Below are 15,468 nucleotides of genomic sequence, written 5' to 3' on the forward strand. Positions count from 1 at the left end.
GTTTTTTCTAAAGGTGGTGTAAGTGGCAGAGTCTCTAACATGTGTTGGTAATATATTCCAGGACTGTGTTCCTCTGATGGACACCACCATTTGACCAAATTTGGTCTTGCGGCGTTGTATTTCGCAGTCACCTCTAGTTAGTGCTCGTGTATTAATTGTAGGGGATGTCTTCTTTATAAAATTCTGTAATGGTGGAGGGGCTAGACCGTTCAGAACCTTAAAGATTAGACAGACATCCAAAAACAGCTGAAAACTATCGAAGTCCATGATTTTGTGTTTATTTGTAATTTTACAATAATGGTAGTATATAGGTTTTTTGTCTAGTGTTTTTAGAGTTCTCTTGAATAAAGATTTGATTGGTTTTAAAGTGCTCTCAGATGTATGTGACCATGTTGTGTAACAGTACGAGATGTGAGTAAATATCATTGCATGCATATAAGTCTTTGCTGTCTCCATAGTCAGGAAAGGTCTTATATACTTGAAATTTGATAAATTAAATTTAATTCTGTTTTTAACTTTCTTAACATGCTGCTTAAAATTAAGGTTAGAATCGAAGATGACCCCGAGGTACTTAAAATATTCAACCACCTCAAGTCTCTCACCACCAACCATGACTGATGGTTGCTGTCCCGCAGTTGACTGTCGGGAGAACAACATACAGACAGTTTTCTTTGTATTCAGATGTAGACAACAGTTTTGGAGCCAATGGGACACTGGCACCATGGCTCCTGAGAGTACTTTGATTGAGCTGGCATGACAGTATAATACAGTATCGTCAGCATATAGTTGCATTTTAATATTTCTACAGACATCTGGTAAGTTATTGACATACAGGCTGAATAAAACAGGGCCCAATATTGAGCCCTGTGGTACTCCAGCAGAACAAGTTAGATAAGAAGATAATGAATCACCAATTTGAACTGCCTGTTTCCTGTCTGACAGGTATGATTTCATCCAACAGAGGGCGCTGTTTGAGAAGTTAAAATGGGTTAATTTGGCAATAAGCAAGTCATGATTGATGGTGTCGAAAGCACGCTTTAAATCTAGAAATACCGCAGCTACAAAGCCGCCTTTATCCAGCAGGCTTTTTAAGTTTTCCAGGAAATAGCAAGTAGCAGTCTCTGTTGAGTGAAGTTTCCTAAATCCAAACTGCATTGGATGAAGAGTGGCATAGCCATTATTTCAGTGTTCCGTCAATTTTCTGGTAACCCATTTCTCTGCTACTTTGGAAATTATGGGCAAGATACTTATTGGTCGATAGTTCTCAGATTTTGTTTTGTCCCCAGCCTTAAAGACTGGGGCGACCCTAGCAATCTTCCATGTTGATGGTACCGCTCCTTGTTTTATGGATAGATTTACAAGATGTGCAATTGGGTCAGCAACAGCCTCTTTATGGGTTTTCAAAAAGTCACTAGTAAGACCAAATGTATCTCTGGCCTTTGAACTTTTTAGGGATGAGATTATTTGTATTACCTCCATGACAGATATTTCTTCAATTGTAAACATTGGTTTACTTGCATCGACAGGATTGTGAGGATTCTGCGAGCAGTCAAAGTGCTTTGTCAGTTCCTCAACTGAGCTAATGAAAAATCTGTTGAGATAATTTACAATGATGTCTAGATTGTTAGTTAGCTTATTATTTACCTGGAGCTGTAGTTCACTTAGATAGTTAGACTTGTCCCGTCTCAATAATTGATTTAAATTTTTCCATATTAGCTTTCCATTACCATTTGCCCCTTTTATCGTCTCAATGTAGAACTCGGCTTTCAATTTGCGAGTCATCCTCAGAACTTTGTTTCGTAGTGATGTAAAAATGTGTCTGTCACTTGCAGTTCTTGTTCTTAGAGATTGCTTTAAAGCGTTATCTCTACTTTTCATTAATTTAATAATTTCATTGTTCAACCAGGGCAGATCATTTTTACGTTGCTTGGAATAACCTTTTTTGTAAAATGCGTTACTATGTCATTTAATTTTTTAATGAAACTATCTGAGCTGGCCTCGATGTCATTATTTTCTAAAATATTAGACCAATCTACATTTTGGATTTCCTCATTCAGGAATTGTTGCTGGCTTTTGGGTATGAAATAGTATTGTTGTTCATCTTTTTCAATCCTTATCAAAGCTACTGTTTTGACGAGACCAATATTTGCTAGAGATCGATATATATATACATCCAAATACGTGCAGCTTCTGGTCATATTCTAAAATAGTTTCAATATGATTTGATTGATGCGGTGCAGAACACTGGTGACACTGCCAGCGCTACTAGGGTCTGATCCCATATAAGTGTCTCTTGCATGTTATCTATGTACTGCTGTCTATGTATGGTGCTGGAGGACATGTTGAAAACCATGTTCATCCGATAAATTAAAGTAGCGCTAACTCCTGATCTCATTTAATGAATACTCCCACACCTTTAGAACCCCATTAGAAAGGGCGTGCTATGCTGTCAAAGAGTTCAATTGACGAAAGTAGAAAAATATATTTTTTATTCCAAAAATATTTCTTGTAAAAAGCCTCCAGCCGTTCTCTGCTCTGGAGACCTTCTGGTCATTTGTATCAGTCAAGAGCTTAGCTCACAGCTAAAGTCAGTAAAGCAGAGTCCCTGTCCATCCAGCTATATACCTGTGTCTATAAAGGGGATTCACTTCCAGTTTTGGACAATACACAGCTCTTGCTTCTGCACAGTTTGAATGCAAGTGTCTGCCAAATGAATGTAATCTACTGTACTGTAAAGTAGAAGAGTGCTTTCACAGCATGAGCAAGAAACACAACGACGTGTGAATCCTGATATTTTCGGTTTTAAAACAGTAGAAGACATCATGATTGACAGCGGAGGTGACTCACGATTGGATTTTTGTGTTTGTCGGCGGAACTTATTCTCTATATCTCTATTACATGATCACAACTGCAAGGGCTGACTCCGAACGACCCCACAAGAACAAGATGGCAGCACTCGCATGAAGGATATTTTGGCTTCAGATTTACATGTCATCCTTCTGTATTAATATTCTATGATGCTCATCAACATGGACTGGACCTTAAATCTAAAAATGTCCTGATTGTGATTTTTTTTCATTGATATAAGAAGAAGTCGTGTACTCACCACACCAAAGTCCAGGTTCTGTTCAATCCACTCCTGTCCGTCCTTGAACTCATCGTGCAGACCCATGATGTACAGAGTGTCTAAGGCATCCACAATGGTCGCCCCTAGTTGGGAATTACCTAAAAAATACAAATAGAAACATTAGTTAATTTATTTTGTTACACACGACCCAATTAGCTTTATTCAATAAACCTGCACCTCTGGGAATTACTAGGAAAAGTAATCAGCCAGAATAAAAAGAGAAAGAAAATATACAACTGCAGAATAAAAGGCAACGACCCATTTTTTATGGATCACAGCCATTACATGTGATTTGTGGGATTAATATATGTATATATGATGCACAGTTTGACCTCTATTAACCTGCTTCTGTGACAAGTAGGATGTCTGACATTCAGATCTACATTCCCTGAATTACAGGAGTCTGTAACTGACAGAGTAATATCTTGTAACAGAGATGGGAAGTTAAGCTAATTAGTGCCGAGTATAATAGCTAAGGTGTCAAATCATCACTGAATGATAATCTGCCTCATTCACTTGAATGTCATAGTTTAAAGATCAGGAAATTACGGCCGAGAGAGGATGTTATTCTTGTCACGTGTACGCAATACAATTCTCAGACAACAGGCGCAAGTGATCCAATTTTGAGTTTGAATCAATTTTAAAAGTCAGAAATCCAAGACAGCACAGCTCAGCACTGCAGCTGTTGTTTCGCTACCATTGATCAGCCACCCCATACACCACTGTAAATATATAACAGTTGCATTTTCGCGCACCACAAAAATGAAATTCTACTTACTGCCCCATTAGTGTAAGCTGCAATTCATCAAGGACTGTTGTTTCTACTCACTGTTGTATTTTAATACTATTCATCACACTACAGCTGAGGGCAGCATCTCTCCAGCTCCAGCTATTTATGTTATTATTTAAATACTACAGGCTTTCAGGTTATCATCAAAAACACATCTCTGTGTAACGGGATTTGAGGCATATTTATACATGAGGAGCACAAATCGAATTAACAGGTCAGTCGGTCATTGTCCTTTAACCTAGACAGTTTTTATTTGTTTCCCCTAAATTGACTTGATGGCCAATAGCTAATGAACTAAATGCAGTATATGCAAAGATAGTTCTCTATGTACAGTACAATAATACATACAAATTTGACCCCTGCTCAGATATTTAGCATTAACCTGTTTCTGATACAGATTTAATGGCTGAAAACTCTGAAAGTGAACAATGAATACACGTTCTAAATCTGAGTTTCCACAACAGCAGACATCAGCAAACGTTATGACTGACGCTGATATACGACTGTGAAAGGTTGCCACTTGGGATGGGCATAATAATCAAGGATCGATTAATTGATCATTAAGAATTTCCTCGAGGAAATTATTTTTTCATCGTGAAATTCACTAATTACACATTTGACCACAGGGGGCAGTGTTTGAAAAAAACGCCACAGGCCTACTCAGTTACCCGCGACTGGCTGCGAGTTAACGTGTATTTCCATTTCCAAAGTAAACATGAAGAGGTCATGGCGAAGTGTAGAGTGGGACCATTTTGAGTTAAAAAAGACTTGGTTCACTGCCAATACTGCGAAGCTATCCCCGAGACTGGGGGAGACGAGGAGCCTGCGTGGTCTGACACGGACGAGGGAAGCGCAAAAAACTGAGCCGTGGCCAGGCTAGCCAAGTTAGCACGGAGCTACCTGTGTATCACGGCGGACTACTGCGGCTGGACTGACGGTCACCAGGTTGCGTTCCCGTCTGACCCCAAAGGATGTTAACACGCTCATCTTTCTCAACACAAACCCGTAGGCTGGTGCTGAGGTTGTATGTTGGTTACCGGTTATTTTTTTTGAAGCTTTCTCGACTCGGTACCTTGTTTGATAGTTTTGAGTTACGTCTTGCAAAACCTGTCAGACCTAAGTTTTATAGAGATGTGGTTAAGTTGTAAAAGCGTCAGCTAAATGACATGTAATGTAATGTAATATGTATAACATCATGTGATTACAATTTCTTATCGTTCTACTCAAACCACATAAAACTGAATACATATGTTAAAAGTCCTCTTTTGTATATAAAACAATGCAGCAGTGTTTCAAGATCTCATCAGAACATATTGATTCCCCGTCTATCACCGAATTTACTCCAGTTTGTTGCACAAACATTAACAAATATGCCATTGGTAAATGTCATTGTCACTTCCCTTTAAATTATTCCCTATGTTATATCAGCAAAGGTGTGCATTACTGGAATTCCTGAGTCTCATTTCTCTCCCTTCTTATCTACGACTTCATTCAAAGGAAAAGGGAGATGTAGCGTTAGTACCATTATAGAAACGAACCGCTAAATCACTGGAAAAATAAATTGCAGCCAAGCAGGCATGGCGGATAGCGAGATGCACCGGCCATCTGCCAGATCTTGACAGATTGGCCTGGACCGTTGGGGGAGCAGAGCCCCTCTGCTGCAGCAAGACACCCCCATCTCCTTCCCTTCTGTCTCTTTCATCACCCACAGGTTACGCTTTAGGCATCATAGCAATGTGAGGCCAAGACAGAGGCCTGTCAAGAAACTTAGGTCAGGGAATATTATTTGATGTCAAGGTTTTCTCCAACAGCTCCAGAATGTGACACTTTCTCTGTGTTCACATCACAGTGAGCAGTCACCATCTTCACCATCAGCGTCTTAATCACTGGCATGAATGAAAAGAGTGTGATTTTTATAATAAGTTATCAAACCATGTTTTTGCTTCTGAAATACTAAAAGGTGTAGCCCTAATTATTTCAGAATAACCCTCTCGTAATTTCTCAAAACTATTATTGGATTTCTGCCAGATGCAGCATCAGTGCGACAGTGGCACTATGGGTAATTGATAGGGACATTTTGTCTGAGGTTTGCAGTCGATACATCATCTTATCTAGACATGTTAAAACACAAGTTGTGAATATACTGAAAGAAGGAGAAGTATAAATGTGAAATAAGGCATGCTATTATATTACTACTACTTCACACAACCTACTTTGTTTGGGCTAATTTCATATATTTGAAATCATGATTAAATAGACTTCATGTCTATATTAATATCACAATAATATTTCTACATTACTTAAATTGGTGTGTCCCAGCATTGATGAACTATTAATTCATTAAAATAAAAACTAATCGGAGGGCTACCAAGTTATTTGAATTATTGATGAATCTATTGATTTTTGCAGTCATTGTTTAGACAAAAATGAGCCCAATAGAACATCAAACATAAAAAAAATATTAAATTCAAAACACAAACTAAACAAAGGCAGCAAAGAGATACAACCAGCAAATATTTCCTATTTCTGTTTGACTGAATGTTAAACAATAAATGAATCTTCAGTTTTTCAGGTTTTCTTTCAATTTATTACTTAATTTATATTAAGCATTATATTGTAAAATGATTAGCAAATTATATTTTTGCCCAATATACAGGGAACCTATAATGATTTTAAGGTTAGGTTAAAGGGATATAATCAATCAAAATGGCCCTAAATAATGTATCGTTGTGTTTTACCTGCTTTGAATATTTCTCCAGCCTACAAAGGCAATATATGTGAACCTTGTGGTATTATATGGTATGCTGTATTACTTGGTGCATTATCTAATCTTAATTTCAGTCACTAATAAAGACAAACACTATTCCACTTCTTTACTATTAACAACCATTCAGTATTCCCTTCACTTCACAGTGGAAAAATAAAGTGCACCCTTGGATTTGAAAACTGCATGGTCCAAACTCTTTTGGCAACAATAACCTCAGATAAGGGTTTCAGGCAGCTGTGGATCAGAACCGCTGCAGCTCTGCAACATTATTTGGGAGTCTGGTATGAACAGCTCTCTGAGGTCACTCCACAGCATCTCTGTAGGGTTAAGGTCTGGGCCACTTGAAAAAGGTTGTCAGCAGCAGCCATCTGTCCTGGCCCAGAGGCAGCAAAGCATCTCTAAGTCGTGACGCTCTCTCCCTCCACTGCACTTCACTGTTGGGATCATGATCTAAACCCTGCTATCATCACTCCATAAAACCTCTTCCCTGTACTGTGGAGGTTCTCTTCAACCACATATGCAATGCTGTTTTTGGACAGCAACAGCTTGTGCTTTGGTATACTGACTTCAAGCTGAGTGCAACCATGATTAGCACACAACAGACTCATGTTCACAAGCAATGTTACTCCAATCTGGTTTCATTGCAGGACTCCTGCTCACACCCAGCTTTTGCTGATCAATAAATATGCACAATAATATCCAATGATTTGTGCTATCGTGACGTCGTAAATTGATAGTCATTGTTCATTATTGTAACTTAGATCTAGTTATTATTAAAATGTGCACTTGTATTTATGATTATGCGACTCTTCTGTGACCTTGAAATTATTTGAATGTTTTGGTTATAACCTTGAGAACACACCCCATCAGTCTCACCTCTCTCCATCTCCTTTCCGCTCCACATTTTCATCTGCCCCTACTTCCTCTCAAAAACATCTCTTGGTTCTCATTCTTCACTGTCTCGCATGTGTGTTTTTTTTTCTCCCTCTTCCATGATCGCTCCATTCAAACCCTGAAACAAAATAAACTCCTTTAACCTTCTGTTGCCACATCATTTGTGTTCAGCATTCTCCTCATGTTAAATCTCCTTTTCCCCCCGGTTGTCTGGCTGGACTCTACATTGACCAGTGGTCTGTCTTCATATCTCAGCATTGAATTGTTTCACTGCCATCCTTGTCAATACACACTGCCCATAGCTTTCAGTTTGCAGTATCCTCTCTACATCTCAGTGCTGAACAGCCCTTCTTCAAACAAGGCCAACTGCAAGAAAGAACTGGCACTTCTAAGAGTCCTGTGTGTTCAGGGTTGCCAGGCATTGTTTATCTGTGACAAATTGGCCAGGATGAGGTTTATTAATTTTGGGAATTATCGCCACAGCCTCATGCAAACAAAGTCTCTCAATCTATCTCCCTCCACTCCTATGAGTACAATCCTATTCCTTTGAATGAATTCACAGCACACACCTTCTCTTTTCCTGAACTCAACTCTCTAAAACTCTCCAGCTTCCTCCCTCCATCCATCACAATCTCACATATCATTCTCTCTCTCCTCTTCCCTTATCCCCCTCTCACAATTAAAGACTCACACTCCCTCTCTTGGTCCCTGTGCCAGATTCATCAGGGGACAGGTTTCAGAGCTCTACGGTTTTAATTCACACGAGGCAGGAAAACATGATGACATTATCCAGTCTCCTTTCGCTGTGTTTTGTTAACCGTCAGCTGTGACACTAGTGGAAGATGATAGAGGTGTAGTGGTAGGTGTGTGTGTGCGTTTGCTTGTCAGGGTCAGAATTCAGCATTACATCCCACAAAGAGGTTTTATTGTTTTGGGCAATTTTCAAATTTTCTAAAGTAATCGGAAGGGCCCTCATCGGAGAAAATGCTTCTGTCAAGACTAACACCTTCTTCAACATTTATATAACATATATTATATTTTATATAAAACAATGGCTTATATGGTTCTTCCCCCGACCCTCCTTAAAATGTATGGAAATCAGTTATGGTGTTTGAGTAGTCCTGCTGACAGACAATGGCAATGAAAGCATAACCTGGTATACCTCATAAAAGGTATATTTAATCATTGTGTGTATATATATATATATCCTGAAGAAGACTTTGTGCTTGAGAATGGAAGAGCATGTAAGGATGGAGTGAAAATAAAATGAAAGTGGTTTTAGTTTATGCATGTGTGTGGTTGTCCTTGACGTTGTGAATGATTGATGAATGCATTTTTTGTGCGTGTTTCTAAGCAAGACAATATTTTACCTGACAAGAAAGTATGATTTGGACTGCGCTTCGGAGTTGTTACTTCTCTACGACTCCCTCTTTCGTGTTTGCTCTCTAGCAGCTTCTCTGATTTTGCTTTTATCCTCTTATGCACTGGCCTCCGTCTGTCCACACTGCTGTTCATCCTTTGCCTACATTCTCATTCAGTTATATCTAACACATCAAAACTCTAGTTGTACAAATGAGCAATATAAAGGAGCAATACAGCCTTAACAGTGATTAAGTTGAAAATAAGTCTGTAAATAGGATAATTACTGCTACTTATTCGTCTGTTTTTTTTTTTTTTTTTAATACCATTTCCAGTCCTGCGACCAATGCAAATTAAACTGTTCACCTCCATTGTGCTTGGTAGAAATCTCAGAGATGGATATTAGATTGCATGTGGATTTACATACTTCCCTACCAGCTCAGTTGATTATTGTTAAAAATGAACTCTGCTGAACATAAGTTATATTACTTTCAATTTGATATAAGAGTTTAACTCCTAAACTTTGTCCTCAAAATCAAACAAAGTGATAATTATAATGAATAATAAACACAACTTTAACCAAACAGGCAAAGCTTACCAAGTGTTTATTTGTTTTCAGATTTGGTCTTTGTTGGCCCTTTTCAGGTATACATCCACTCACTATCACAGCTAGCTTCTCCACATCTCCTCGTCCGCTGTTGCAAAGCATTTCAGCTTGCTTTGCAATGAGCCTAGTGGCGATAAACATAGCCAAATCAAATCCCCAGATCAACATAGGCCAGTCTGGCTGCGAGTAGACAACTGGTTACCAACTTATTTGGCACCAGACCGAAACATCTGCTGTGTTTTCTTTTCTGCTTCGGAGGGTTAGTGGTCAGACAGGGCCTTCCACTCAACATGAGCTTCCCCGACTAAACCCCAGCCTGAATGCATGTCTCCAGGCCCAGTGCCAAAGGGTTTCAGTCGGCTGAACGAGTTTTTACTATGAAGCCATTTAAATGGCATGCTCTAGTCTGGCCACAGAAAAGGAAATAAATAGCTTTGAAGCAATATAGCAACAGTTAAAGCAATGTGTACAGGATAAACGTGTATAAAACGAACAGATAATTCATCAAAAGATCAGCTCAACTGAACTCACAAAGCATTTCAGCTTGTTTTGCAAACCCTAACCCTAACCCACGAAGCCAGGCGGTTTTCAGGTTAGAGGCCAGTCTAAGAGCAGCTTTGCCATCACCCAATGGCAGTGGGATAATTGGATGAAGATTGGGCCGAAGTATTTGTCATACACATGAATGGTGTTTCTGCCTATGCAAATTAGGACATATTCAGTAAGTGTGGAGCTCATGTGCATTTTCAAATTCATTTCAAAAGGTAACTTGTAATAAAAAAGGTTAATTTTCATGTATACTTTTACCATGTAAAGTTGTATTGTGGTAGGAGTAAAGGAAAGAATTAAGCCTATTGCATGTGTGTTTGGCATATTAGATTAGTGTATAGCTTATTTGCATATTCAAATTCATTTTCCAAGAAACTTGTAACACAAAATATATTACTTTTCATGGGTACTTTCATTTTGTAAAGTTTCGTTTTGATGGAGAGTAGAGGAAAAATATAGCCCCATTGGGGTGTATTGTTGCCTGGCCTTATTGGCACACATCTCGGATTGATGAGAATTAAACATATTTCCTCAACTAGGATTTATTAGGACATTTAGTACGTTTTTCTGAACACCTCAGAGAAATGATATATGCTGAGTTAATAATTTACAATTAGTCGGTCGTAAAACGCTACTTTGCCTGTACTATATTGGACCCAAAAACTACAGAAGACACATTTACTTATTACAGAGTTGTAAACACACTTCACGTGATATTGCTCTGATGTGTTTACATATTTTATCACTCAACACTCCACAAGGTCACATGTTTTGTTGGTCTTATTGGTTTTAAGTCGGTTCTTCAACTGTTGATAATAGATATTGAAAATTAACTAAGAGATTATACACACATTTGCGAATAGGAAATGGTCAGGCAATTACAAGATGCCCTTATTGAATCAAGTAAAATGCAAAGACATGTGTCTACAAGAGTTTTCATTTACAAAATTGTAATTAAACAAATGAGTTGAAGTAGAAATTCAATAGAATAAATTGCATGACTATATATGTCTATCTACATAATTTACATATGGAAACAATAGCACTGCATGTTACTCAGCCCTGTTGCTGAATTTCTGCCATGGTAATATAAACATGAGTCCGCAGGCAGAAGACCAACCAGGTTCAGCCACAACATTTCTACAGCCACCAAAGCTCCCTGCACTGTACTGAAGCAGCTCCATTAACTCTGTATCAGGGTAGTTATATCAATTTATAGAAACTCTAACAGCTTCAAAGTAGAGTTATGTGGAGCTGCATTCTGGGCATTTGATCCAGAATGACTCATCCAATTTTTTATTGATTGATTCGAAGCCTTTATAATGTGTTTGCATAAAATGTAGAGAGTGACAGAAGGAAAGGCTGAAGCCTGTAGATTTTAAAGGGGAATACTTTTCATAAAATGTATTTTTTACGCTGTTTTATCAGCAGACAAATCCGCCTGCTCTGAAGATGTTGATGTTTTGTCTGGATCAGAATTCAATTATTTTCTCAGTCTCATTTCGCAACGTAAATGTGCAAACCAAAGTCTGCAAAGTTAGAAATAATGTATTAGGCTCACTCATCTAAATGGAGATATACCCATTACTGATAACAGGGTCACATTAGGCTTAAAGTCTTAGGTCTTAAAGGAATCCACATCCGATAAAACGTTACATCAAAAAGGAAATTGTAATCTTAGACAAACATTTTTGCAGGTTCCTGGTGACATGAGCCTAAATTACCTAATGACATTTTAATATCTCTGTAATTATCAGCCTAATGGCAAATACATTTAATCTGCCATTAATTACTCTATAGTGCTACAAAACACGGATATTAGAGACAACTATCTGTACCCTCAAGTATATAGACACATAGCTCCTTTCCATGTCTGAGTTGTCATAATATTATGGGGACTCAATTAATAAAAATGCAACCAAAGCTTTTGCAATCATTTTTAAGATTTAACTAGTTATAAAGAGCTGATAAAGGAACCATGCAGCCATATGATCCAGAATGACATAATTTGCCTTGGAGGGCTTCAAAATATATATCATTGCACCCTTAATTTGGATAAGGCAAAGACAAAATCTACCAAGAATGAAGGAAACATCTTCAGGAGGTGCAAAAAAAAATGGGGCTCCCTATAATCCTTTATACAGACCAACAAATACACAGCGACTGTTGAAAATCTTTTAACTGCTTTTGTCTAATTTTGTGTGAAATAATGGAAACCACCATTATCACTATTGTCTTCCTATCGCCCAAACCCCAAGTTCTCACCCTCCTCCCATCACAAAGAAAGAAGCTTTGGGGCCTCCAGGCAGTCATTATAAAGTGATCATCAGCATTGGGCTCCCACCCTGGTTCCACCCCAACACACACACACACACGCCAAAAAAAGAGCGAAAAGCCTGATGTATGATCCTTTCCAGTGCATGAGTGTTTTCAGTTTAGCAGGATGTCGCTTTGTCTCTCATCCAACGAGGGAAATCATTGCATTCGTTTAGCAGACATTAACCACAGGCACACAATTTTGCCAGTCGTTGTGATAAAGTGCATTTATGATTTGTAATGGGATATTTTAATCAGAGGGCTGAATGGGGGAGCAGCTGTGCATGTGAGCTTATGAATATGGTAGTGAGGAGGAAATGGTCCTGGGGTTGAGTTAAGCTTATCACACGACCATCACTGAAGGTCGTAGGGAAAATGAATCTTTTTAACCCAGATAGATCAGATGTTAGTTTTTGGTAGATTGAGGGGGGGGGGCACCATTCTCCTCTTTACAGATACTGGCACTCAGTCTCCCCCACCAGAAAATGTCCAATTCCAGCAATTATCCATAATCCTGCTAACATACAACCAAAAGACAAACTAACGGAAAAGGGCCAAAACATAACATCCTTTGTGTAGTAACGAGCGATGATCATATCATTAGCATCCAAACAAACAGTAACTTCTACCAACAACAAATAGATTCCTCGTTCATTCAGGTGAAACAGCAACAGCAGATTTGGTCGATATCTTTGAAAAAAAAAAAAAACGTAATTGTGGTGCTATTATTTTTCATTCAGTTTTTCTCAACTCAGCGTTAAAGTAAATTATATTTGGGGCTGAGTATTTGCTGGAATCATCGTTGACAAAAACTGTGTTAATGGAATTGCTACGGTGCTTTGTATAAAACTGTCCAGATGACAGCATGCTGTATCCTTAATGTATGAGATAATCACTGAGGAAGATTACTGTCTGCAGATTGTTCAATATCTTGCCTTGTAATCCTAATGGAATCCTAAAATGGAATGAAGTTAGAACTTTATTTCAGGAAGGACTAAGAAGCCTATTGGTATATTTTAGTTTTATAGAATTTCACCGTACTTTTGCTTTTGAAAAGCAGCTCAGTATTTCCTCTCACATTTTGTGTGGAAATGTTCACTTTTCCCCCACTCCCTCTCACTCGTCCGTTGGCATTTTGTTTATTCAAAGTCCTTCAGCACAAGGACTGATTACTTAGGACAAAGTAATGCTTGAATGGCTACTGAGCTTTGCTTCAGAAGAAGGTTACAAGCAGACCATGCACAAAAAGAAAGAAAGAAAAACTTCTCTTATCACCTCCGATCTCAGAAAATAGAAGAGACCTGAGTGGAAAGGAGGGGCAGACGTGGGATTTCATGTGCCCCATATGCTGTTGGGATGTTGTCAGACTGAGCAGTAGAGAAAATGCTTTCAATAAACGTTCATTGTAAAATAAACCAAAATTAAATTATGTTTGTCCACAATCCAGGAGACATAACACAACATGTAATCTGCAGTACAATAGAAATATATATTATGTAATACAAATTTAAGACTAGCCAATAGTGGCATTTAACAAATATTTATTTGTTTACACAAAAAATTTGAAAATCATGACCCAGCTGTTAGTGCACCAGCATGTCTGTGTCACATGAGACTTGATACTGACAGATAATCTCCACGGGCAACATGATGCACAAACAACCATAGTAATACTGTAATGGACAAAGCAAGTGTTATGAATAATGAGTGAGCTTTCTCAAGAACTGGACTGGCAGAAAGGCCAGATGTCAAAAATTTATTCCAGTTTTGCATCATCTCCTGCGCCTTCTACCCAACAGGCATCAAGCAACACCAAGCCTCAGGCAGTCTGTGATATCATTTAAGTGGAGCATGTCAAACTGCCTTGGCGAGAATGCAATGTGCCTAAGAAGTGAGAGATTTGCACCTGTGGGTTATTTTGTGCTGACAGACATGATGGAATTGAACAAATGACTCAAGAAGGGTTATGTCAAAGTCACAAATAAAATCTAGGAAGTAAATAAGCAACTCGAGGAAACAACACTCGTTGACCTTTTGCTTTTACCTCCATCTTGTTTCTCTGTTGGTTTCTTTGTTGTTTGACAAAATTAAATTAACATTAAATTTAAAGGGGACTTCTACTTCTTGACTCTGCTGAGTCGCGTTCCATGTGAAATTGTTATTGTTTAACTTTCTATAAATTATTCACTCTGTGTCACTCATGCAAAGAACAGGAGGTCTCATTTAACTTCACTATTCTAGCTAAGAAATCCTGTAGAATCTTTAGTTGCCCAGAAAGAAAGGAAGACAGTGGTGTGGACTTAGATACACACTGAAGTCCTGATCGATGTAACATGACCTTCGCTTGCTGTGAGCATTTTCCAATAAAGATCAGAGTCTGTGCTGCACAACTGAAGCCTGGCCTTCAAGCTGTCTCACCCACACTGCACCAAGGGTCAAGTGTTTTCAGCCAGAATCAATGGTGGCTGATGCATCATAGCACTATCCATAGATACCATTACTCTAAAGTAGTTTACTAGGACCATAACTTAAACAGTTTTTAGGATGTAATTTGTCTGACCAACAATCTATAAAATATCAATGTCTTTCAATTACTGAGATGAATGATAAAGAAGAGCTATAAATCCCTAGATTGGAGAAGCTGAAATTATTCCAAAACATAAAATGATTTACACACAAAAGGTATATTCATATGTAATGATTCAGTATCCATAAACACAAAGACGAAGAGGTGGATGATATTCAAGCTAAATATAAGGGGGCAGAGGGGGAGAACTTGGGGTTTGGGTAACAGGAAATAAAATAGGGATAATAGTGTTTTTTTTTTTTTGCCTTATCCAAATTAAGGGTGTATTGATATAGATTTTAAAGCCCTCCAAGGCATTTCTCATTCCGGATAAATGAGATTCAAACTTTGATGGATCTTCGTCAACATGCAGTGATTGCCGTGTGTGCTCGCTAACGCGCAGCTCTATGTTAGTTTGCATTTACTGTAGCTTACTGGTTGTATCTGACACTGCTTTAACTGTGCTCTCTTAACCCAGCTTGAACTAAATTTA

At 38.3% G+C, this 15,468-nt stretch overlaps 1 protein-coding gene across 2 annotated transcripts in view; it reads right to left on the minus strand.

Annotated features, from left to right (window-relative positions):
• The window catches only part of man1a2 (mannosidase, alpha, class 1A, member 2), a 116,519-nt gene that overhangs the window by 50,063 nt on the left and 50,988 nt on the right, over window positions 1-15,468 (minus strand). For both annotated transcript variants that reach the window (XM_062402536.1, XM_062402537.1), the window contains exon 5: window positions 3,107-3,225. In XM_062402536.1, coding sequence (XP_062258520.1) covers window positions 3,107-3,225 — 119 coding nt within the window. The remainder of the gene's footprint in view (window positions 1-3,106; window positions 3,226-15,468) is intronic.

This window comes from Platichthys flesus, chromosome 13 (assembly GCF_949316205.1).
Source record: "Platichthys flesus chromosome 13, fPlaFle2.1, whole genome shotgun sequence".
Classification (NCBI taxonomy): Eukaryota; Metazoa; Chordata; class Actinopteri; order Pleuronectiformes; family Pleuronectidae; genus Platichthys; species Platichthys flesus.